The 26,174-nt window shown below is 52.2% G+C and overlaps 1 protein-coding gene and 2 long non-coding RNA genes across 3 annotated transcripts in view; 1 reads left to right on the top strand and 2 right to left on the bottom strand.

Moving 5' to 3' along the window:
* NRXN2 (neurexin 2) overlaps positions 1 to 26,174 on the top strand; it is a 285,310-nt gene that overhangs the window by 61,121 nt on the left and 198,015 nt on the right. The window contains 1 exon segment of the mRNA XM_043518686.1: positions 19,348 to 19,416. Coding sequence (XP_043374621.1) covers positions 19,348 to 19,416 — 69 coding nt within the window.
* On the bottom strand, positions 4,594 to 24,300 carry LOC122461011. Its single transcript, XR_006282690.1, has 2 exons — positions 24,031 to 24,300; positions 4,594 to 5,077 (listed from the first exon to the last, which is right to left on the bottom strand). It is a non-coding gene; the product is annotated as an uncharacterized LOC122461011 (long non-coding RNA).
* On the bottom strand, positions 6,369 to 18,009 carry LOC122461012. The gene is made up of 3 exons (XR_006282691.1): positions 17,996 to 18,009; positions 12,399 to 12,403; positions 6,369 to 7,617 (listed from the first exon to the last, which is right to left on the bottom strand). It is a non-coding gene; the product is annotated as an uncharacterized LOC122461012 (long non-coding RNA).

Raw genomic sequence — 26,174 nt, 5'->3', positions numbered from 1 at the left:
TGAAACACGAGGGCAAGTGCACGTGTGTGTTCTAGCTATAGGCCACAAGAGAAGAGGGCAAGTGTGTGTGTGATTTGGCTATAGGCCACTATTGCCATGAGACATGATTTTGTGTGTGTGTGTGTGTGTTCTAGCTATAGGGATCCTCGACATGAGGCACAAGAGTGAGTATTTTATAGGGACCCTTGCCATGAGACACGAAGGTGAATGTGTTCTGGCTAGAGGAACCCTTTGTGTGTGACAGAAGGGGTGAGTGTGCATCTGTGTTCTGGCTACAGGGACCCATGCTGGAAAAAATGAGGACTTGGGGGGGGGTGTGTTGTGCATTCACATTCTAGCTATGGAGACCATCACCACAAGAGAAGAGGGTGTGTGTGTATTGGGTTCTGGCTATAGGGACCCTTGCCATGAGATTCAAGGGTGCACATTTGTGTCTAAGTGGCATGGACCCTTGCACTGAGATCCGAGGTTGTGTTTGTTCTGGATGTACTGACTCTCCATGAGACATGGGGGTGTTCCTGTGTAACCTGGTCGTAGGGACCCTCTAAATGAGATGGATGGCATGTGTGTGCGTCCTGGTGGTACAGACCCTTGCACTCAGGAGGCCGTACATGGGTGACCTGGTGGTATGAGCTCATCATGTACAGGGACAGGGGATATGTCTGCAGCCTGTGTATCCTGGCTGTACAGACTTTCACAGTGAGACATAAGAACGTATGTGGTGTTTCCAGTGGTACGTACACTCATGGACAGACACAAGGGCCTGTGTGTGTGTGTGTGTGTGTGTGTGTGTGTGTGTCCTGCAGTATGGCCCCTGCACTGAGACCTGTACACACATACCTGAGCTGTGTATGTTTCCTGTTAGTCCACCACTAACACAGTTGTCATGGCATGCATGTGAATGTCCTGGCAGCCATAAGCGTGTGTGTTTGTGTTTGTGTTCTGGTGGATAGATCCCGGCACTCAGACTTAAGGACATGCATTTGTGTCCCAGCAGTGTGGATCTTCTCACTGACATGAGGGTGTGTGCATGCACCCTGGCTGTATGGACAGTCACAGTCAGACTCAAGGGAGTGTATGTGGTCCTGGCAGTATGAACCCTCAAAATTGAGATGTTGAGGGTGTGTGTGTTGTTCCTGGGGATAGAGAATCTCACACTCAGTCAGGGAGGGCATGCATGTGTGTCCCTGTGATATGGACACTTGCACTGAGACATGAGGGCATGTGCATGTATCCGGCTGTATGGGCTATTATAGTGATACATGAGGATGTTGTGTGTGTCTCCCTATGGTGTGTATACTCACAGTCAAACATAGAATCATAGGACTTGAAGGGACCTTGAGAGGTCATCTAGTCCAGTCCCCTGCACTCATGGTAGGACTAAGCATTCTCTAGACCATTCCTGACAGGTGTTTGTCAAACCTGCTCTTAAAAATCTCCAATGATGGAGATTTCACAACCCTCCCTAGGCAATTTATTCCAGAGCTTAATCACCCTGACAAGTTAGGAAGTTTTTCTAATGTCCAACCTAAACCGCCCTTGGCTCCAATGTAAAGCCCATTGCTTCTTGTCCTATCCTCACAGGTTAAGAAAAACAATTTGTTCTCCCTCCTCCTTGTAACCGTTACATACTTGAAAACTGTTTTATCATGTCCACTCTCAGTCTTCTCTTCCTCCAGACTAAACAATTTTTCCAATCTTCCCTCATAGGTCATATTTTTTAGACCTTTGATAATTTTGTTGCTCTTTCATGACTTTCTCCATTTTCCACATCTTCCTGAAATGTGCACCCAGAACTCGACACAATACTCCAGTTGAGGCCTAATCAGCACGGAGTAGAGAGGAAGAATTACTTCTCGTGTCTTGCTCTGGATATATGGACCCCTCACATGAGACAGGATGGCAAGTGTGCATTCTAGTTATAGGGACCCTTGCCACAAGTAACAAGAGTGACCGTGTGTGGGTTCCTCCTATAGGAATCCTGCTGGCAGACAAATTGTGTGTTCTGGCTATGGGGACCTTTGCCTTGAAGTTCGAAGATGTGTGTGTGTGTGCGTGCATGCTGTAAAACATGAGGGCGAGTGTGTGTTCTTTATATATGGACCCTTTGTGTGAAACACCTGGGTGAGTGCACGTTATAGGGACCTCTAGTTATAGGGACCTCACTGCGAAAGAAGAGGGTGATGTGTGTGCACTTTGGCTATAGGGCGACTCTTGCCATGAGGTTTGTGTATGTGTTCTAGCTATAGGGACCCTCGACACTGGGCACAAGAGTGTGTGTGTGTGTGTGCATGTGTTCTGGATATATGAACCCTCACCGACACACATGAGAGCAAGTGTTTGTGTGTGTGCTGGCTATAAGGACCCATGCCATAACACTTGAGGACGAGTGTGTGTCTGTGTGTGTGTGCACTGTAAAACACGGGGACAAATATGTGTGTGTTCTGTGTATATGGACCCTTCACATGAAACACAAGGGCAAGTACACGTGTGTTCTGGCTATAGGGGCTCTTGCTGTGAGACTCAAGGGTGAGTGAGTATGTGTTCTGGCTATAGGAATCCTTGCCATGAGGCGTGAGTGTGAGTGTGTGTGCGCGTGCCGCGAGACATGAGGAGACTGAGTATATGTGTGAGACAAGAGGGTGAGTGGGGGAGTGGGTGTGGTCTGGCTATATGGGCCCTTGCCGTGATACATGAGGACAAATGTGGTGTTATTTGGCTATAGGGACCCTTGCCGTGACAGAAGATGGGGTTTGTGTTTAGGCCATAGGGATCTTTGCTGTGAGACATAAGGGTGAGTGTGTGATTGTTCTGGCTCTAGGGACCCTTGTTATGAGAGACGAGTGTGTGTGTGTGTGTGTGTGTGTGTGTGTGTGTGTTCTGGATATATGGTCTCTTGCTGAGAGACATGAGGGTCTGTGTGTGTGTGTGTGTGGTGTGTGTGTGTGTAGGTTTTGGCTATAGGGACCCTCACCATGGGACATAAGGGTGAGTGAGTGTTCTAGCTATAGGGACCCTTGTCACAAGACATGAGGTTTAGTGTGTTCGTTCTGGATATATCGACTCTCACCGTCACACACAAGGGCTAGTGTATGTGTATGTTCTGACTATAGGGGACCCTCGCCATAAGATACTATATTGAGTGTGTGTTCTGGCTATAAGGACTGTCACCACGATACACAAGGGTGTGCATGTCTGTTCTGGCTAAAGGGATCCTTGCTGCAAGATACGAGGTTGGGTGTGTATCTTCTCACTATAGGGATCCTTGCTGTGGGACACAAGGACAGGGTGTGTGTGTGTTTTGGCTATTGGGACCCTCGGTGCGGGACACGGTGTGTGTGGTCCGGATAGTAGATCCTCACCGAGACACATGAGGGCAAGAGTATGTGTGTGTTATGACTATAGGGACCCTACCCTAGCTGCAAGATACTATGGCGAATGTGTGTGTGTGTGTGTGTGCTTGTATATATGTTCTGGCTATAGGGACCCTCGCCATGGGACTAAGTGTGTATGTTCGGGCTGTAGGAACCCTCATTTTGAGACATAAGGGTGAGTGTGTGTGTGTGTTTGTGTGTGTGTTCTGGCTATAGGGACCTTTGACACAAGGGTGAGTGTGTGGTTGTGTGTGTGGTTCTGGCTATAGGGATCTTCATTGTGGGACATGAGGGTGAGTGTGTGGCTGTTCTGGTTATATGGATCCTCACTGGGAAATACAAGGGTCTGCGTGTGTAGGTGTATGTACATGTGTGCATTCTGGCTTCCTCGCTGTGAGATAAGAGCATCAGTATGTGTGTTTCCTGGCTATAGGGGCCCTCGCAGGGAGACATGAGTGTGTGTGGGGGGCTGGGGTGGTCTGATATATGGACCCTCACCAAACACATGACGGGGGATGTATATGTGTGTTCTGATTGTATGGACCCTCACTGTGAGACACGAGGGTGAATGTGTTTGTGTGTTCTGGCTGTATGACCCTTGCTGTTAGAGAAGGCAGTGAGTGAGTGTGCATTGTGGTTATAGGGGTCCTCACCAAGGGACAGAAGGACGATAGTGTGTGTCTTGGCTTTACATACTTGGGAGGAGGCTGGGGGGGCTAACAGTAGGTCCCCTGCCAGGCAATGTTGGGGGAACTCTCCCCCCCCCCCAAATATTCTTCTTTGAGTGCTTGCTCATGTCCATTCCATGCTAGGTGTGTGCACGCCGCATGCACTGTTGCTGGAGATTTTTCCCTTGTATGTCCCAGCAGCCTACTTCCCCAGGGCAATTTCAAGGCTCGCCAGGACCTTCTGAGTGATCACTTCAAACCTTGGTTTGGAAATTGAGGAGCTCAAAGATACATTGCCCAGCCTTATTGATATCTTGGCTGCAGCAGCTCCATCCAAGGTTGCCCTGCCCATCAATGAGGTGGTGATGGGTCCAGTCAAGGCCCTATGCAGACTCCTTCTCGATCCTCACTTCAAGAGGGCACAGAAGAAGTAGCGTGTGCCAGCAAGCAGGTTCAATTACCTGCACTGGTGGTATCTGTAGCGAACGCAAGGGAGAAGCAAGGCCAGTTGAGTGCTACCCTGCAACAAAAAAATGCTAAGAAACTGGACCCTTTGGAAGAAAGGTTTATTCCGGGGTAGCCTCCAACTGTGTGTTGCCAATCAGCAGGCTCTGCTGGGGAGATGTGATTTTATTCTATGGCCTCCCTGAATAAATTGAAAGACTCCCTGCCCCAAGAGTCGAGACAGGAGTTCACAGTGCTCTTAGAAGAGGGGTAAAAATTGGCTAGGATTCTCTCCAGGCAGCTCTGGAGGTTGCTGACTTGGCGGCCTGGACAATGGCCTCTGTGGTCTCCATGAGGCACAGTTCCTGGCTCCAATCATCTGGCCTTCCCCACAAGGTCCAAGAGTCCATCCAGGGACCTCCCATTTGAAGGCTCCTCCCTCTTCTTGGAGCAGATGGACACGAGAATTGATGGACTGAAGGACTCGAGGGCCAATCTACGACCTTTAGGCCTGTATGCGCCATCTGCCTCCAGAAAGCGCTTCAGGCTCCAGCAGCCTTCTTGGTTCTCGGCATCTCCAAGACAGGAGTCCTACAAAAGCAAAGGCGAGGTTATAAACGGTGCCAACTGCACCCGTCCACCTAGGCCTACCAGTTGGGGCTCAGAGATGCTCCAGTGAGCCCAAGTAGGCCTTCTGAAGGAGTGCCCGAGGGTGCTGTACCAGTCACCGGTTCAGATCCACCCCCCCTTCATTTTTGGACTATCTGTTGCTCTTCAGCCCAGCTTGGGCATCCATAACATCAGACCAATGGGTCCTGAGCACAATGACAGTCAGATGTACCCTTCAGTTTCTTTCCACCCCTCTCTGCCACCCCCCATCCCTGTCCCTCTTCAGGGATCCTTCTCATGAGTAGCTCCTTGTCTAGGAGGCACAATCCCTCCTACGTATGGGGGAAGTTCCTCAAGACTTGAGAGGGAAGGGGTTTTACTCCCAGTATTTCCTAATCCAAAAGGGTGGCTCCGGCCCATCATGGACCTGTCTCACCTCCACGGATATCTCGAGAAACTGAGGTTTCTCATGGTCTTCCTGGCCTCCATCATTCCCTCACGAGACTGGTATGCTGCCCTCAACTTAAAGGACACGTACTTTCACATTTCTATCATCCATGGCCATGGAAGATTTCTCAGGTTGTAGTGGGTCAACGCCACTATCAATTCACTGCCCTCCTTCGGCCTATGGCAGCCCTGTGGGCTTTCACAAAGTGTATGGAGTTGTAGCAGCCTTCCTCAGGCGGCAAAATGTACAGGTCTACCTGTACCTCAACAACTGACTGATCAAAGGTCCATTGCAGGCTCAGGTACAGAATAGCATCAGCACGCTCTGAGCCACCTCCAGAGTGCTGGGTCTGCTGACCAACGAGCAGAAGTCAATTCTTGTCCCGGTTCAGAGAATAGAATTTATTGGAGCAGAGCTTGACTTGACCCAAGCTAGGGTCTTCCTGCCAGAGGCCCACTTCCAGACCTGATACCAAGGTCATGGACCACCCAATCACAACAGCTCAGGTCTGCCTCAAGCTACTAGGTCACATGGTGGCTTGCACTTGCATGGTTCAATATGCAAGGCTGCGCCAGACCCCTCCAGATGTGGCTAGCGCCAGTATACTCCCTGAGCAAACCCACTTGGACTCAGTACTTACAGTCCCTTGCCTGGTCCTCACCTCCTGGGCTGGTGGAAGGAGTCAAGATAAGTAATGATGGGGATACCCTTTGTTACCACACACATTGGTGTCTTTAATCTCAGATGTGTTAGACCTAGGGTGGGGAGCCCACCTCAGCAACCTTAGGACTTGGGGCCTCTGGTCCCAGGAAAAACTCTCCCTGCACATAAGCATCAGGGGAGCTCAGGGCAGTACATCTGGCTTGCCATTGTTCCTTCCCCAGGTCTCAGGCAAGGTGGTTCAAGTCCTGACAGACAATACTGCAGCCATGTTCTATATCAACAAGCAAGGAGGGGCCTGATCCTCTGCCCAGTGTTAGGAGGCCATCGCTCTATGGGGATTTCTGTGCGAGACACTCCATTCATCCTGAAGCATCTCATCTCCGTCCATATTGGCGGGTCACCTCAGAAGATCCTTTTCCTCTCACCACAAGTAGTGTCTTCATCCAGAGGTCATCAGTGTCATCTTCCAAAAGTGGAGGCCTCTCCACTTGAACCCATTCACCACCAGGCAGAACAGAAAATGGCATCAATTCTGTTCACTGCATGGGCACAGTACAGGCTCCCTCTCTGATGCCTTCCTGCTCTTGTGGGCAGGCTACCTACTGTACACCTTTACAATGATTGGCTTGGTTCACAAGGTTCTCCTAAAAATCACACGGGAAAAGGCAAGAGTTATCCTGATAGCACTGGTGTGGCCATGCAACATTGGTTTGGTACACTTTTGGACTTCTTGGTGATAGCTCCACCCTGCCCAGAGTTGATTTCACAATTTCCACGGCCAGTTGCTTCACCTGAATCGAACCTCCCTGCACCTAACTGCATGGATGCTGCATGACTGAACCCTGAAGAACAGGCCTGCTCGGAACAGGTTTGGCAGATCTTGGCTAGGTAGTAGAAAGTCTTCCTTCAGGGCTACCTACTTGGCCAAGTGGAAATGTTTCACTTGTTGGGCCTCCGAACAGGATCTTTCTCCCTCCCAGTCTTCTCTTCAGTCTATCTTGGACTGTTTGCTTCACCTAAAGCAGCAAGGTCTGGCCCTCTCATCTATTAGCCAGCTCAGCCTTCCATCCCCCCAGTGAATGGCAGAGCCATGTTCTCCCACGGAATGACCATCCAGTTTTTCAAGGGGTTGGAAAGACTATCCTCAGATTCATGAACTGGCCCTCCATGGGACTTAAACCTGGTCCTGTCAAGGCTTATGGGTCCCCCCCCTTCAAGCTGTTAGCACTGTGCTCCCTGCTACTTCTCCCTTGGAAGGTTGCCTTTCTGCTGGTGATACCTCAGCCAGAAGGGTCTCTGAGATCAGGGCCCTTACGTCAGAGCCACCTTACACGGTGTTCTTCAAGGACAAGATCCAATTACGCCCCCATCCGGCCTTCCTGCCAAAGGTGGTGTCACAATTCCACACCAACTAGGTAATTTTTCTACTGTCTTCTTCCCAAAACCTCACAAGACCTCTGAGGAATGTTGGCTTCATATGTTGGATATTAGGCGGGCCCTCGCCTTTTATATTGAGAGGACTAAGCCCTTCCGCAAGTCCACATAACTCTTTGTAGCAATAGCAGAAAGAATGGAGGGCTACCTGTGTCAACCCAGAGAATCTCGTCCTGGATAACTGCCTGTATTTGGGCTTGCTACGAACAGGCCAACGTCCTACTGCTAGCCATTGCGACTGCTCATTCCACAAGAGCCCCGGCTTCGTCAGCAGCCTTCCTCATGCAGGTCCCAATCCAGGACATCTGTAGAGCTGTGATCTGGTCGTTGGCCCATACCTTTGCATCCCACTAGGCCATCACCCAACAGGCCTGTGACGATGCCCATTTCGGGAGAGCAGTGTTGCCCTCAGCACGTCCATGAACTCTGAGCCCACCTCATGAGGTACTGCTTGTGAGTCACCTAGCATGGAATGGACATGGGCAAGCACTCGAAGAAGGAAAAACAGTGTACTAATCTTTTGTTAACTGTTGTTCTTCGAGATGTGCTGCTCATGTCCATTCCATGACCAGCCCTCCTACCCCTCTGTCCGAGTTACTGGCAAGAAGAAACTGAGAGGCTGTGTGGAGCCAGCAGCACCCTTTATACCAGTGCATATTTGCATGGCTCCAAAGGGCGCTAGAGCCAGCTCAACAGATACTACTAAGGGAAAAATTTCCGGCCACAGTGCACACGGCGTGCACACACCTAGCATGGAATGGACATGAGCAACACATCTCAAAGAACAACAGTTACAAAAGGTTAGTAACCGTTTTTTTCTTCCATGGACTCAACTACCCCTGAGACTCCTACATACCTCAAACCTTCATATTCAGGCTAACTTGCCACTAGGATAACACCCCTTATGAAGAGCTTGGGGTGGTGGCAAGGTGGCTAATGGCAATGAGGATACAGAGGTAGAAATTACCACATCCAAGGTAGAAGTCAGACTCAAACAGCTTAATGGGACTAAATCGGTGGGGTGGGGCGGGGGAAGATAATCTCCATCCAAGAGTATTAAAGTAACTGGGACATGAAATTGCAAGCCCAATACAAGGATTTTTAATGAATCTAAACTTGAGGTTCATACCCTATGACTGGACAATTGCTAATATAGTTCCTATTTTGAGAAACGGAAAAAAAGTGATCCAGGAAACTACAGGCCTGTTAGTTTTATCTCAATTGTATGCAAGGTCTTGAACAAATTTTGAAAGAGAAAGTAGGTAAGGACATAGAGATGAATGGTAATTCGGATAAAATACAACATGGTTTACAAAAGGGTAGAGCATTGCCAGACTATGAGAAGTTATATTGAGAAGATACTGATTTTTAGACAAAGGAAATGCAATAGATCTAATCTACCTGGATTTCAGTGGCATTTGATACAATTCCACATAGGAAAGTATTAGTTAATTGGAGAAGATTGGGATTAATGTGAAAATTGAAAAGTGTATAAGGAACTGGTTAAAGGGGAGACTACAATGGGTCATGATGAAAGGTGTCAGGAACTGTCAGGCTGGAGGGAGGTTACTAGTGGAATTCCCCAGGGATCGGTCCTGGGACCAATCTTATTTAACAGTTTATTACTGATATTGGCACAAAAAGTGGGAATGTGCTAATAAAATTTGCGGATAACACAAAGTTGGGAGGTATTGCCAATTTGGAGGAGGACCAGAATATAGTACAAGAAGATCTGGATGACCTTGTAAACTGGGAGTAATATAAATGAGATGAAATTTACTAGTGCAAAATGCAAGGTCATGCATTTAGGGAATAACAACAAGAATTTTTGCTATAAGTTGGGGACGTATCAGTTGGAAGTGACAGAGGAGGAGAAGGACCTGTGTGTATTGGTATATTACAGAATGACTCTGAGCTGTCAATGTGATGGGGGCCGTGAAAAGGGATGCAGTCCTAGGATGCATCAGGCGAGGTATTTCCAGTAGAGACAGGGAAGTGTTATACAAGGCACTGGTGAGAACCTCATCTGGACTACTGTGTGCAGTTCTGGTCTCGCATGTTTAAGAAAGATGGATTCAAACTGGAACAGGTGCAGAGAAGGGCTACTAGGATGATCAGAGGAATGGAAAACCTGCCTTTTGAGAGGAGACTCAAAGAGCTTGGCTTGTTTTGACCTAACCACAGAAGCTGAGGGGAGATATGATTGCTCTCTATAAATACGTCAGAGGGATAAATACCAGAGAGGGAGAGGAGTTATTTAAGTTAAGCACCAATGTGAACACAAGAACAAATGGCTATAAACTGGCCATCAACAAATTTAGGCTTGAAATCAGTTAAAGGTTTCTAGCCATCAAAGAAGGAAGTTCTGGAACAGCCTTCCAAGGGGAGCAGTGGGGGCAAAAAACCTAACCGGCTTCAAGACTGAGTTTGATAAGTTTATGGAGGAGATGGAATAACAGGACTGCCTACAATGGTGTGTGGCCCATTGGTGACTGCCAGTAGCAAATATCCCCAATAGCCAGAGATGGGACGGTAGATGGGGAGGGCTCTGAGTTACTTCAGAGAATTCATTCCCAGGTATCTGCTTGGTGGGTCTTGCCCGCATGCTCAGGTCTAACTGATCACCAGATTTGGTTGGAACAAATTTTCCTCTAGGTCAGATTGGTCAGAGACCCTGGGGGGTTTTCCGCCTTCCTCTGCAGCATGGGGTCACGGGTCACTTACAGGTGTAAACTAGTGTCAGTGGTGGATTCTCTGTAATGTGAAGTCTTTAAACCATGATTTGAGGACTTCAGTAACTCAGTCAGAGGTTATGAGTCTATTACAGGAGTGGGTGGGAGAGGTTCTGTGACCTGCAATATGCATGAGGCCAGACTAGATGATCAAGATGGTCTATGAGTCTGAGAAAGAGATACTCCTATACCCATCCCCTCTTCTTGGGATAATGCCCCCTGCCAGGCACAAACATCCTCTGTCTATCTCCCCGATATTTCCCTCCGCTTCCAGCCAGATGCCTCCCTACACTATATCTCTGCATGCATGGTTCCTTCCCCCCAAAAGAAAGCCATTCAGAGACCACTCCAATGGCTATATCCCTCCCCCATCCGCAGACATGCCCCACAGCCATCTCTCTCCCCCCTGCCAGATACCTCTCCCCACATCCAGAGAAACTCCCATGGCCATCTTCCCCTCCACTCCCCTTCTATAATACATGCCCCCCCCCCCCAGAGAAATCCTCTGTGGCCATTTGCCCTCCCCAGGCCCAGAGACTGCCCTACCTCCATCCCTAGACACCCCCCACGGCCACCCTCCTTCACCCAGGCATACCCTATGGCCATGTTTCTCTGCCCCTCCGATGACCCCATCTTCTAGGGACACCCCCCATGGCCATCTCTCTCCTCCCAGATATCCCCACCCTCACAGCCAGACACCCCCCCCGTTACGGATCCACAGGCTGCTCCTCGGGCTTTGGAACAGTCTCTTGGATGAAGTTTCAGACCCCAGGGCTCTCGCTGTTCCTCCAGGGCAGGCCACGTGGCCTCCCACCTGCTGAGACTGACCCTCTGGGGTCCAGCCCTCCTGCCTCCCCCTGAGCTCTGCCCAGCAAGTCCAGCTGAGACAGGCTCCTGGCAGAGCCTTGGCCACCCTCAGGACTGATGCCCCTCAGCCGGCATTTCCAGTGACCCTTGAGCAGCATCCCCTGGGCAGTCGGTTTATTAGTCACCTGGTGCCAGCAGAGGCAGCCAGTGGCTTAGCACAGAGAGCTGAAGGTTAAAGCACAGCCAATTCGGCTCAGCCCAGAGCCCAGCCCCGGGGTCAGGCTCTGTCTGTCTGCCCGCCTCGGTCCTGTTCCCAGGTGAGAGCTACCAGCTTCCTCCAGCAGCCAGCACTTCACCCCCAGCTCCCCTCCCAGGCCTTTCTTCTCCAGCTGGGGTCTGGGCTCAGCTTCCCTGCTGGGAGTGTGGATCCCTGACTCACTGGGGCTGGGCTGGTCTCTCTGGCCCCTTGTTGTTCTAGGTCAGTTACAGCTGTTCCTGGAGGGCTCTGTTCATTCCACCCAGACAGGGAGGTGACACTTGCCCCTGTGTCTCTTAGTTTTCCCTGAGACAAACTTAATCCCCTTTTCCCCCACTGGGTAACAATGCAACATATAAGGGAAACTGAGGCACACACGGGTCACAAAATATTACAAAAAATTCTCACTTTGTCACAACCCCCCATTGCCATCTTCCACTCCTGGATAGCCCATTACCTCCCCCCCCCCCGCCACATGCAGAGATACCTCCACAGCCATCTCCCTCCCCAGATAACTACCTCCCACCATCATAAGAACGGCCATACTGGGTTAGACCAAAGGTCCATCTAGTCCAGTAGCCTGTCTTCTGACAGTGGCTGGTGTCCGATGTTTCAGAGGGAATGAACAGAACAGGGAAATTGCAGAGTGATCCACCTCCTGTCGTCCAGTCCCAGCTTCTGGCAGTTGGAGGCTTGGGGACACCCCAAGCATGGAGTTGCATCCCTGCCCATTCTGGCTAATAGCCATTGTCCTCCATGAATTTATCAAATTATTTTTGAATCCTGTTCAACTTTGGTCTTCACAACATCCCCTGACCCTGACGGACTGTGCATTGTGTGAAGTAGTACTGACTTGTGTTTATTTAAAGCTGCTGCCCCCAGGTTCCTGTGCTAGGTAGGGGTAGGGTTATGAAAGGAGTAAATAACTTTCTCCACACCAATCTCTTTAATCTCTCCTCATACAGAAGCTGTTCCATCCCCTTAAATCATTTTTGTTGCCTTTCTCTGTACTTTTCCCAGTTCTAATATCTCTCTTTTTTGAGATGGGGTGACCAGAAGTGCACACAGTATTCAAGGTGAGGGTGTACCAATCCAGAGATAACCCCACAGCCATCTCCCTCACCCCTGGATAATCCCCTGTCCTCATTCAGAGACAGCCCCCATGACCATCTGCCCCTGATAATCCTCATCCAGTGATACCCCCATTGCCATCTCCCCCCATCCAGAGACACCCCCCATGGAAGCCCCCTACCTTCCATTCAGAACCAGAGACAACCCCCGTGACCATTTTCCCCCTGATAATCCCCATCCAGAGATAGCTACCATGCCTCTTACCCCCATCCAGACACACACGCCACAACCAGCTCTTCCCTGGACACCCCCCATCCAGAGACCACCCTCCCAATGCCATCTACCCCCCGCATAACTCCCTACCCCTATCTAGAGCACCCCCCTTCAGCTGTCTCATGCCCAGATAATCCTACCATCCAGGACATCCCCCCATTGCTATTTCCCCACCCCCCAGATAGCTCTCTATCCCAGGAACCCCTGCCCCCCACCGCCATCTTCCCTCATAAGAGACCCCCCTCCACGGCCACCTCCCTCCATAACACCCTCCTCCTCCTCCCAGAGACAACCCCAAGCTCGTGGGGTGCCCCCTTGTGTTCACACCCAGTCTGTGTGACCTGGGCCCCCAATGCCCTGAATGTCCCTGTCACCTGCTCCAGGGACCCTGTCTGGAAGTGGAGTGGGTGTGGAGCCACTGGTGTTGCTAGGGGCATCAGGCTCGTGTTATCAGGATTGGGGTAGGGAAACACATCAGGTGTTAGAAGAGGAGACAGTGGAGCCCTGTCGACAGAGAGATGGGGGAACCTTTGGGCGTTACTGCAGGTAACAAGGACCACACTAGGGGTTACATGGGGGCGTGTCCTGTGCTGGGGTATGATTGGGGGAGGGTTATCAGTAGGGGGCTGAGCAGGACCCAAGCAATGGGCCCCTCCCCTGACTCCTCATGAAGAAGCATCCTGAGAACCACCAAGGATATGAGGGCATGTGCATGTGTCCCGGTGGTACGGGCTCCTGCAGTGACACACAAAGGCAGTGTGTCCTGGCAGCACAAATTCTCACATTGGTGTTGCCTGGCAGGCGGGACATAAGACCCCAGTCAAACATGAAAGTGTGTGTGTGTGTGTGTCCTGGCACTACAGACCCTTGCACACACACAGGAGGGCGTGCGTGCGTGCAAGCATAAGCGATACCGACCCTTGCCCTGAGATACGTCTGCATGTGTGTCCTGGCTGTAGGGACATGAGAATGTACGTGTGTGACTTGGTAATATAGTCTGGCACAGTGAAACATGAGGATGTGCATGTGTGTCCCAGCAAAAGGTACCTCACACTCATACACAAGTCATGTGTCTGTGATCTGATGATATGGACTCTTGTTGTTAGATATGAGGGCGTGTGTGTGTCCCAGTGGTCCTGACCTGCGCAGGCACACACAAAGGCCTGTGTGTCATGGAGCTGTGGACCATTGATCTGAGACATGAGGGCATGCTTCTCTGTTCCAGTGGTACAGTCATAAGAGCAGATGTGCGGTATCGTGGTGGTACGCACCCTCGGTGCTCCTACATGAGGGCCTGCGTGTGTCAACGATATGGACCCTCCCATTCAGATGGGGGCTGGCCTCTGCATCCTGGTGGTACGGACTCTGATTCTATCACAAAGGGGTGGGGGTGCATTCCGGCTGTACGGACCCTCAGTCAGACATGAGGGCATATGTGTCCTGGTCCTGACAGTACAGACACTCAAATTCAGAAGTGATGGAGTCCATGTGAGTCTCAGCAGTACAGGGGGAGGAGGATAGAGTGGATTAGTGCAGTGGTTCTCAAATTTTTGTACTGGTGATCCCTTTCACATAGCAAGCCTCTGAATGCGATCCCCCCTTATAAATTAAAAACACTTTTAAAATATATTTAACACCATTATAAATGCTGGAGGCAAATTGGGGTTTGGAGTGGAGGCTGACAGCTCAGACCCCTCATGTAATAACCTCGCAACCCCTTGAGGGGTCCCGACCCCCAGTTTGAGAACCCCTGGATTAGAGGCTGCAGTGGGAGCCTGGATCCAGGACTCCTGGGTTTTATCCTGGCTCTGAGAGCCTACCTAACTATGGATAAAACGATAGACTTTTTTGAAGCCTAGTAACCAGCCTGGCCAGGGAGAGGGATTGGCTGGCGGACGGGCTAGGCCCAGACACAGTTCATTAGTCACACAACAGGGTTGGGGCTCTTTGGGACCTGGCTCTAGAGAGCTGCAGCTCAGAGTGGGGATGGGCTCTCCTGGGGCAGGTGCTTCCTGTGCAGGGGTTGTGAGGTAGACAGAGAGGTACCCCCTCCTTCCTTCCCCATGCTGTCTGGGGCTCTACGGCAGGACAGCACATTCCTCTGGGGATTCTTGAGATGCCCCATCACAGGAAAAGTGGGGGAAGGGGTCCATTGCTTGGATCCTGCTCAGCCCCTTACTGCTAACGCTCCCCCGATCATACATGTGATACGGGACATCTCCCCATCACACCCAGTGTGAGCTCATGTTGCCCCCAGTAACGCCCAGGGGTTCCCCCATCCCGCTTTCAACAGGGCCCCACCATCTCCTTGTTCTAATATCTGATGTGTGCCCCTTCCCCAACCCCTGATAACACCCAGCAACGCCCGGTGGCTCCACACCCTCCCCTGCATACTTCCCAGTCAAGATCCCTGGAGCAGATGATGAGGGCATTCAGGGCACTGGGTCCCAGGTCCACAGGCCCTCATGTGTCAACACACTTGGGGTGGGGGGACTCTATCGTGGACACGGTTATCCAGGAGGGGGAGATGGCTGGGGCTGTCTCTGGCTGGGAGGAAATGGGTGTAGGGACAGAGAGGAATGGATGTAGGGACGTCTGGCTGTAGGGGCAGGGAGGTACCCCAGGGAGGGGGAGAGATGGCCATAGAGTATGTGTGTCTGGCCGGGGGGATGCAGTCTGGCCGGGGGAAGGTGTGGGAGAATGTCTTGGCTGGGGCATGGTGTAATCCCCTGGGGAATGGAATTTCTGACCAGGGGTTGGCATGGGGTAGGGGTGGGGGGGTCTCTTGCTGGGGCATGGCGTAATCCTCGGGGGAATGGGATCTCTGGCCAGGGGGATGGTGTGGGGGGAACTCTGGCTGAGGGAAGTTGTATTAGGCAGCAGGTTTAAAACAAACACAAGGCAGTACTACTTCACACAATGCACAGTCAGTCCATGGAACTCGGTGCCAGGGAAGTTGTAAAGGTCAAAACTATAACAGAGTTCAAAAAAGAATTCGATACACTCATGGAGGACAGGTCCATCGGTGGCTATTAGCCAAGATGGTCTGGGGTGCAGCCTCATGCTCAGGTTGTCCCTAAGCCTCTGACGGCTAGAACCTGGAACTGAACGACAGGGGATGGATGGATCACTCGATAATTTTCCCTGTTCTGTTCATTCCCTCTGAAGCACCTGGCATTGGTCGGCATACAGGACACCGGGCTAGATGACCATTGGCCTAACCCAGTATGGCCATTCTTATGGATGGTGTGGGGAGCTGTGTCTGGCCAGGTGGATGGAGTAATCCCAGCAGGATGCTGTGGGGGGGGTCCTCTGGTCAAGGGATGGTGTAATCCCAGGCGAATGTTGTAGGGGGGGCCCTCGCCGTGGAGGGATGGTGTAATCCAGGTGGATGTTGTAGGGGGTTTCTGGCTGGGGGTGGATGGTGTAATCTAGGGGGATGCTGTAGTGGGGTCTCTGGGCAGGAGGGATGGTGTAATCCCTGGCGGATGTTGTAGGGGGTTTCTCGTTGTGTATGTAGGGGGAGGATGGTGTAATCCTAGGGGGATGCTGTAGGGGGGTTTCTGGCTTGGGGATGGAGCAATCCCAGGCGGAAGGGGTGCAGGGGGGTGTATGGTTGAGGGATGGTGTAGGGGGTGGTGGTGGGGTAGTTAGCTTGTATCGTGAAGGTCTGAGGTACATAGGAGTCTGTGGGGTGGCTGGGTCCATGGTGTGAATAGTTTTGGGGAAGGAGTGTTCCCCAGCATTTCCAGATGCATGTTCTGTGCTGGGGGGCTGTATCCCACAGGGCTGCAACTCGCCCAAGCGAGGGGACATCTCCCTGCCCCACTTTCCCATCTACTCTCCTTCACTGCCCTCAGGATGGGGGGGGAGGGGCAGTCAGAGCACCGTCCTGTTTCTTTACGTATCGGTCTCTAGTCTTTCCCTCTTCCTGGGTCTCTACCCCCCTTCTTCCTGCCCCCATGCCTGCTTCCCCATTCTGGGGGATGGGATTGGGGAGTACCCAGGGTCCCAGTGTAGACCCCAGCCTCTCCCAGTCAATCTTTAGGCCAGATCCCCCCTCACACTGGTTCTGAATTGGGATAACCCACGTGGCTACTCCTGAATTACACCGGGGAATCTGTCACTTCAACTAGGGGGTTAGAGCAGGGGCTGGGTGTCAGGACTCCTGGGTTCTATCCCACATCTGAGTGGGGGCCTGGGCTCCAGTGGGCTGGAGCAGAGAGACGGGGACTGGGAGGCAGGATTCCTGGGTTCTTCTTCAGTTGTTGCACTTGGTTGCTCTGGGGCCAGTCCCTTCCCCCTTACCTCCCCGTTCAGGCCCTGCTGCCAATGGAGTGAGTTGGGCAGGTTTGAGCAGATGAGTGGGGGTAAGGAGAGTCTCCTTGCTCCCCATGAGGAGCTGCTGGGGATCCCAGCAGGGTGAGGAGCCCCCCAGGTCACATTCAAGGGCAGGCAGCGCATCATCCCCATTCTTCAGGACTGCGGGGGCAGTCCGATCCCTCAGAGCTCCTCAGGTCAGCTTCGCTGCCCCCCCGATTTCCTCCCCTACTGCTCTCCCCTTGCTGCACGAGCCTCTGCCATTTGCTCCTTTCTGCCCCAGGGCACCTGCCTGCCCACCCATCCACAGGCATCTCTGACTTTGGCCTCCCTCTTCTTTCCGATTCATTCATTCTTTCATTCCTTCATTTTCTTAGACTCATTCTCACATTCCTTCTTTGTGCTTCGATGCACTCACTCATTTACTCCTTTCTTCCTCCTTTCTACTGTATCCATTCGGTTTTTGGCTTAGTTCTTTCGTCCATATTTCTTCATTCCTTCTACCTTTCTTTCCAATCCTTGATTCATTCGTACAGTCTCATTTTTTCAATCTTTCTTTTTTTCTGATACTTCCTTTCCTCCACCTCTTTCCTTCCTGCTTGAGCTCTCTGTGTCCCCTCGTCCTCCTGAACCCCCCCACACCCGCTGTCTCCTTCATCTCCCTGAACCCCCTCTCGAAACCTCTGTCTCCCTGAAACCCCCCCCCTTGTGCTCTCTGTCTCCTTCTTCTCCCTGAATCCCCCGAGCCCTCTGTCTCCCTCATCTTCCAGAAACTCCTCCCAGCTCGCACCATCTGTCTCCTTCTTCCTGAGCCCCCGCTCGCATCCTCGTCTCCCGGAAACTCCCCACATTCGCACCCTTTGTCTCCCTCATTCCCTGATCCCCATCGCTCGCACCCTCAGTCTCCTTCATCTCCTAGAACACCCCCCCACCCCCTGGCTTGCACTCTCTGTCTCCATCATCTTTGTGACCCTCCGCTTGCACAGTCACACTGACCTTCCCCTGCTTATTCTATCTCACTCTGCCTCCCTGCTGGCTTTGCTCTCTCACAGTGACCCCCCCCCCAGGCTCGCTCTCTATGATACTGAACTCCTCGCTCGTGCTCTGTCTCACTGATCCCCCCACTCTGCCTTGTGCTAGCTCAGCATTTTTTCCTCTGGCTGCTGCTGCTCCCAGTGCTAGATGCCCCACAATCTGGCCTGAAGGGGCAGACACACTGTGGAATTGGCCACCATGAGCCATGAGGTGGATAGAAAGCAGTGGAGATGCCTGTTCAACTCCGTTAGCCCTCATCTGTGCTGAGATGCAGCTGCCTCCGGGCTGGAGGCGGAGACCATTTATACATGGGTCCCTCACTCAGTGCTGAGATGCAGCCACCTCTGGGGTCGGATGTGGGGGCTGTTTATACAGGGATCTCCCACCAGGCATGGAGGTGCAGGAGCATGTGTCCCAACCTCCCCTGAAGGATCAACACTCCCCCTTTGCTGTCTCTGAGCAGGGCTGATGGGGGATGGTTTGGGGATTACACAATATCCCAAAGCCATCTGAAGTGTTACTGGGTGTAGCAGGGTGCCCCAAAGCTTGGGTGGGGAGTGGGGGTGAGGGACCAGTGCCCCCTGGTTCCCAGGCCTTGAGTCTTGCTGTATCCTGCCCCCAGAGTTGCGGAGAGAGACGGGGTGGGACAGAGGTGCAGACTAATCTTCCTCTCCCTCTATTTGTTTGTCAAGTGCAGCGGGGCAACCTGAGAGGCCTTGCCCTGCAGTCCCTAGCCCCAGGCCCAGCTTGTGACCCTTCAGCAACCTGCTCCCCCCTGCACTCAGGAAAAGCCCATCACAGGGTGGGCTGTCCCTTTTAGGGAAAGGGGCTTGGCTGATGAGCTGGAGGGAGCGGCAGGCGGGGTTAGCTAAGAGTGAGAGCTGGGGCTGGGAGAGCTGGGTAAGGGCTAGGCTTGCTGCGGGTGCTGTTCTGTGGGGTCAAAGTGGGGCTGAAATCCTGAGGCTCTTGGGAGTGTGGGTAGATACCTGGGCTGATTTACCAGATTCTACAATAATAAACCAGGGTCCAGTGCTTACGAGAGACTCTACAATAACAAACCTACTGACATTTCCCCAGCCCTGTGGCTGTGTGCGGATATTCTGTGGTGACTGGAGAGGGTGTCTCAGCAGCTGCAGTGTGATAATGGGAGTATCGGCAGCTGGTGGGAGGGTTGTTAGTGCCTACTCCCTAATCCTGTGTTCTGCTTTTCCAGTAGGGTCCATTCTGTACTCGGAAGGGGGGGAAGGGAGAGGAGCCGGTGAGGTGCCGCACACATCGAAAGGTCGTGCAACCCACTGCCCCCAGAGAGACAGCTCCCCACGGGTCCGCCTTGTGCTTCTCTGCAGTCAAGTGTTCCACGCTCCTGAGGCTGAGATGCAGCCGTCTCTGGGGTGGGGTCTGGGCCCTGTTTATACAGAGACCCCTCTCCAAATGTAGCTACCTCTGGGATGGGGCGTGGGGACAGTTTATACAGGGATCCCTCTGCCAGTGCTGAGATGCAGCTGCCTCTGGGGTGGGGTATGAGGGCTGTTTATACAGGGACCCCTCCCCAGTGCTTAGATGCAGTTGCCTCTGGGGTGGGGCGCACAGGCTAGTTAAAAACAGCATCACAGGCTAGTTTAGCATAGGAACTGAATGGGGGAAACTTTGTATCTGATAGAAAGTGCAGGAGGGAATTTTAGGGAGGCAGATTTCTCTGGGCTGGGATTTAGCCAGGAAGCTAGGGTTTGCAGCAGTACTCATGAGAAAAGTGCTAGAGGATATTTAATGACCCAGAACAGTCAGGTCCTTGGTTTACATCTCATGTGAAAGAAAGACCCTTCCAGCAGCACAGCGCCCCCTAGTGCCATGCTTGGTCAGCACTGACTGCGAGGGGAGAGCACCCCTATTCACAAAAAGAAAAGCATAAGCTTTCGTGAGCTACAGCTCACTTCATCGGATGCATGAAGCTTACGAAAGCTTATGCTCAAATAAATTTGTTAGTCTCTAAGGGGCCACAAGTACTCCTTTCTTTTTGCGAATACAGACTAACACGGCTGCTTCTCTGAAACCACCCCTATTCAGCTACCTTCCCCACTCCCAGCACTACTGGGTGTCCTAGCACTGCCTCCAAGAGCAGAATGCTCCCTAACAATTCTCCCCTTGATGTGAGGATGATAAACACCTGGTGTGCTTCACCCCAGAGGCAGCTGCATCTCAGCTCTGGGTGAGATAACCCTGTTTGTATGTCTCTTAGTGAAACAATTTATATCTCAATTGTTTAAGAGAAGGTAGGATTATTTAGTAGTTAGATTAGTGGTAACTGGGAGCCAGGATTCCTGGTTTCTATATCTGGCTCTGGGAGGGGAGTGGGGTCTAGTGGTTAGAGTGTGTGTGTGGGGGGGAATTGGGTTGAGTGTCAGGGCTCCTGGGTTGTAACCCCAGCTCTTCCACTGACTTGATGTGCACTTCCCCCCTCCATGCCCTTGTGCTTTTAACCTCTGCCATATCCAGGCCAGGGGCCTCTACTCCAGGCACCCAGTGGAGTAGAGGCAGTTGTTCATACAGGGATCCCTCACTCATAGCTAAGGTGTAGCTGGCTCTGTGGTGGGGCTTGGGAGCTGTTTATACAGGGATTTGTTGCCTGGCACTGAGATGTGGCTGGCTCTGGGGTGTGGTGTGAGGGCTGTTTATACAGGGATCCTCCAAGCAACTGACTCACCCCAACCCCCTGGTGGCTATATGCCAGAGATGAGCATACTCTAGGTATTCTCTCCTTCCCGCTTCTTGCTTTCCCCTGCTCCGTTGCAGGGACATCATCTTAGTCTCGCTCTAGGGAGCATGAAGCACATTCTGATCCGGCTCGTTCCATCTCCTTGGCCCTGCTACCCGCAGTCACGTCTTTCTGGGCTGAGCTTTGGAAGCTGTGTGATGAACCTGATTCTGGGAGATATACCCAGAGCCGGGGATAAACCCAGGAGTCCTGACTCCAAGCCCCTCTGCTCTCACCACTAGACCCCACTCCCCTCCTAGAGCTGGCAATAGACCCTGGACTCCTGGCTCCCAACCCCACCCCCCTTAAGCCCACTCCATTGGTTGGCAGGCTCTTTGTCCACCACCTATTTGGACTGGTTTCAGGGTGGTGTCTCTCTGGTGTAGTGTCTGGGAAGGGGTGTAATTCAGGGGTCATGGTGACACAGAGCCAGAGGCTGAGTCCTTCATTGTGGGGGGTAGTTGGGAGAGTTTGGGGGAGCGTGTGAGAGGGAGAGGCACTGCATGCGCATGTGTCACTGTGACTGTGTGTGACTGTCACTATGTGAGTGTGATACTGTGTGTCACTGACTGATACATACATTGATTGTATCTCAAGTTTGATAAGGTGTGTGTATAAGCACGTGTGACTGTGCATGTGGGAGATTGTTTTCTTGCATGTGGGAGCATCATGTAATTGTCTCTAATGTGATAGCAAAAAGAAAAGGAGTACTTGTGGCACCTTAGAGACTAACAAATTTATTAGAGCATAAGCTTCGTGAGCTACAGCTCACTTCATCGGATGCATCCGATGAAGTGAGCTGTAGCTCACGAAAGCTTATGCACTAATAAATTTTGTTAGTCTCTAAGGTGCCACAAGTACTCCTTTTCTTTTTGCGAATACAGACTAACACGGCTGCTACTCTGAAACCTGTTAATGTGATAGCGTGTTTGTGTCTCTCCTGCCTGTGATTGAGTGTATGCTTTTATCTCTAGTATGACTGTATGTGTCTGTGGGTGTGACTGTGTGATTGTGGATATTGTGGGTTTGACAGTCTGTGACTAGGACTGTCTTGATACATGTCTATGGGATTGTCTCTCTGTCGGAGTTTGTGCACGTGGCTGATGGTGAGGTTTTGTGTTTGCATCATTGTGTGATTGTGTGTGCTGTGTGATTGTGCAGGTGATAATGTCTATATGATAGTGATTGTGTGTTTGTGGATTCCAGTTGTGTAGCTCTAGGTGGTTGTGATTGTGTGTGGGTTATTGTGATTGTGGTTGCGTAGCGGTGGACATACTGCTCGGTGGCACCCTGTGCTGCAATCAGTCTCCCCCAGCCTGGTTTGGAGAGAGCCAATTCCCAGCCTCAATATTTAATTAGGACGTGAGCAATTAATATGGTCCCGCCCGGGTGAGGGGAGGGGGGCTCCCGGGGATCGTTAACATTAATGATGCATTCAATACAAACGAGAGGCCATTAATATACAAAAGGCTCTGATTGATTTAATCAGGAGGTTCTGGAAGGAAAATGGCTATTGTGGGACAGGCAGGGCTGACAGATGACGCTGCCCTGCATGCAGCTGCCTCTGGGGTTGGGGGGGGGGCTGTTTATATAGAGAACCATGGCCCTGTGCATAGATGCAGCTGCTTCTGGAGTGGGTTGTAGCAGCTCTGTATACAAGAAATTGCTTACCCAGTGTTGAAATTCAGCCACTAATGCAAGAGGGCGCTGCACAGACCCCAACCCAGATCGGGACCCCCCATCACTGCTCAGACATACAGTGGGAGCTGGTCCCAGTCTGCTCTGACTGTGGATGTTTTATCCTCTCCCATTTCCAGATGGGGAAACTGAGGCCAGAAGAGGGATAGTGCTCTGTGTTTCTCAGGTGCTTGCAGTCAGCCCCTCGATTCCCAGTATGGGGTGCACCTTGTGATCGTTCAAGTCCATGTAACACCCAGGTAGTGGGGAGCCAGTGATGAGGGAAGTAGCGGCTCCTTGGTGTGTTGGGGAGGAGGTCTGTCTCCCCACCTCTTTCCATTTGTCCTGTTATGTATCATCCCCGAGCTGTGAGCTGTGCCCTGGCCCTCCTCTGCTGCTGGCTCTCCCCTCTAGGAGGCAGGTTAGGGGTACCCCCAAGGGCATCCTCCTGTTTGTGTAGATTTGGTGAGTGGCTGGAATCAAACGGCATGGGGGAAAGGGATGGGGGCTTCCTGTGACAAAATTATTGATAAGGCGTGTGGGTGGGCAAAATGTGTGGATCTCTGGTAGGCTCAGAGTGTGTGTGTCTATGCAGAGGGACATGCATGGGGTGTATCCAAGAGACTGTGGTGTGTGTGTGTCTATGCACAGGGACATGTGTGGGGTGTATGTATGCACTGTGGTGAGTATCTATTGATGGGCTCAGCCCTGCAGGGCTCCAGGGTCACCATGTGGCCATGACTCCCTGGGCGTCTCAGGCTGGGGGAGGATTAGCTATTTCCCTGGCCATGGCAACAGCTGAGGGTTGGGGGCATGCAGAGTTCTCCTAACCACACTGCCCAGTCACCCAAGTGCCCACAGGAAACTGCTGCTATATGATGCATGCAAGTGATTGAGCTGTGCCCATACACCTGGAGACTGCCAAGAGCCAACAGCCGCAACCATGCAACCACAGGTGCTAGAACTAGGGGGGTCCTGCTGCACACCCTGGCTTGAAGTGGTTTCCATCATATACAGAGTTTGACAGTTTGGTTCAATGGCTGTCAGCACCCCCACTGTAGAAAATTGTACCAGCGCCCCCTGCCTGCAATGGGCTCCTGGAGTTGCACTAACGCGTTTAAGACATAGCTGTAGCAGCACACGCAATTCAGATTGCACGACTGCATCCACTCACAGCTGCAGCAGTACATGCAGCTGCACAGCTGGTAGCTGCAACAGCACAGCTGCAGCCGGCCAGTCCATGCAGTTGCAACTGTGGCACTGTGCTCACCCCATTGTGTCCTGATGCTGCTGCAGCAACACACACACCACACAACACACACACACACACACACTATGGAACGTGCCCAAATGCACAGTGTCTCACTCTTACACATGCACACAATTTGGGCATATGAAAATGCATAGTCGCTCACACATACACAGCTCAGCACACACAAATGCACAATCCAAGTAACGGGCACCTACATGAGGCACCTAGCAGACGGCATAGCACACACAAGAGCCAGCCGGTCCCCGGGGGAGGGCTTGTTGTGCGTGTGTGTAAGATATCTCCTGCAGACACTCACCTCATGCTTTATCTGAATTGCCGCACACTTGAAAACTCCCTCCCATCTGTCTCCTTCTGTGCTGGGGCTCGGGCGATATGGCGGGAGCTGGAGTGCTGGCAGGGAGACGTACGGCTCTGGGATTACTAGCTGCTGTGATTGAAATCCTGCACTGCCAAGGAGGTGTGTAAAGAAGGAGCACGGAGCACATAACTGCACAGCATCACACACAACACATCACAAACACAATACACTCACACCCTCCACACAACCCTCTCCCCCTACACAATACACTTACCACATTGTATGCGCTACGCCCCCCCCCAACAACTCAATCCACGTACACGCTCAGTGCATCTTGTACAAATACACACTCACTGGGGGCTCCCAAACAGTGCGTACAAAGCACATGCCCCAGTGGCACATTGAACGGCACAGCCTAAAGTGCAGGAATGGTTGCATGCAGAAAACAAGCCCACAACCCCCCCAACCATGCCGCTCCCCAGTGATGAGCTGCCAGAAGCTGAAGAACTGGTTCCGTCAGTCGTTCCGGGTCTTTGGCGGCACTTCGGTGGCACGTCCGTCAGTCGCGTCCGGGTCTCGGCGGCGGGTTCTTCATGGCTGCCGAAGGCCCAGAGCGAGTGAAGGACCCTCCCCAGCTGAGAGCTCAGAAGGGGACTGACAGGATGGTCCCCGCGTGCAGTATGTGGGCCGCAGACCGGAGTTGGCCCCCCCCTTTACAACCGTTCTAAACTGGCTTCAAAATTTAACAACCAGTTTGTGCAAACTGGTGCAAACTGGCTCCAGCTCACCACTGCCCACGCCCCACGTGCTGTCTAGCCTTGGGATGTCCATATACACACAGCTTCACCATCAACCAAAATAGCCCTGCAAAAGAGACTCGCTGTTGTGTGTGCAAATAGAACAATGGCACAAGAATACATGAAACCATAGCACGCACACAGCTGCAGTGCTGCTGTTTGCAGCTGTTTACCAACAGGGAGCAGGGCAGGAGCGCTGGCTGTGGGGGGAGCTCCCCGCTGCTCTAGCCCTGGCTTCTCCTCGCAGGGGTGCTGTAGGGAGTAGGGCAGGAGCACTGGCTGTGGGGGAAAGCCATTTTGCTTCTGGAAGTGGGGTTATTTCCATCCTGTGCTGTTAATTTTCGGGAGGTTAATGGAGGGTTATGGGCACATGAGGCAGGAATCTCTGTGGCATGGGGGAAGGGGACACATGGTGATTAGAGGCACTGCCCCTCGTATTTTTCTCTGATGGTGGTCGCTAAGTGACGTTGAGGAGACAATAATATCCCTGGATCAGGCTGCGGGCTGGTTGCCATGCCGACTGGATTCCAGGATGCTGGCGTGCTGGGTCCCTGGGGAGATTTTGGGGGTGGCGGGGATTAATTGTCCTGGTCTCTCGTGTCGAGGAGCTAATGTCTAAGCTGTCTGTGTGCCAAGGAGGGCAAGGATGGATGTGCCACAATGTGCCTGGGAATGTGAATCCTGCCGCTAGCAGCTCATGGGCCCAGTGGGGAGGGGGTTGTGGTGAGTCTCAATCTTTCTAGCTGGCTCTGGTGGCGCCCAGTGTGTGTGTGTGTGGGGAGTCGTCTCTCTAAGTCTTTGGTGTGTCCGCTACAAGTGGCCCTGAAGGCAAAGGTTGGCAGACTGAATTTAGTGCTTGGGGTTGTGGGGGCTTAACTCTGGCCCACGTGATCTGACTCTCTTCCAGTCTGGGGGAGAGATGCTGAGACCACTGATTTTTAGGCCAGTGTGGCTGGAGGGGCAGGTTTTGGAAGGGGAGGTGCCACGAGGGTGTAGCCCAGCTGCAGGCAGCAGTCTGAGGAGGCTGATCACAGCCGCCATGATTCCTGCACTCTGCCTGCAGCTCTGAGGAGGAGTTGATGCCAGTGCGGGGTTAGCTGGGCACCATGCGGCTCCTGGCAGCGAGTGATTGCTGTGGGACCTGTAGTAGGGAGCGTGAACAGCTGGGGTGGCAGCGAAGTGTGCTGTCCACTGGGGCAGGGGGCAGTGTGGGCACAGCATTCACACCCATACACCCTCTCCG

The sequence above is a fragment of the Dermochelys coriacea genome, chromosome 7 (assembly GCF_009764565.3).
Source record: "Dermochelys coriacea isolate rDerCor1 chromosome 7, rDerCor1.pri.v4, whole genome shotgun sequence".
Taxonomy (NCBI): domain Eukaryota; kingdom Metazoa; phylum Chordata; order Testudines; family Dermochelyidae; genus Dermochelys; species Dermochelys coriacea.
The sequence above is the reverse complement of the archived record's forward strand: the minus strand, read 5'-3'. Positions and strand labels throughout refer to the sequence as shown.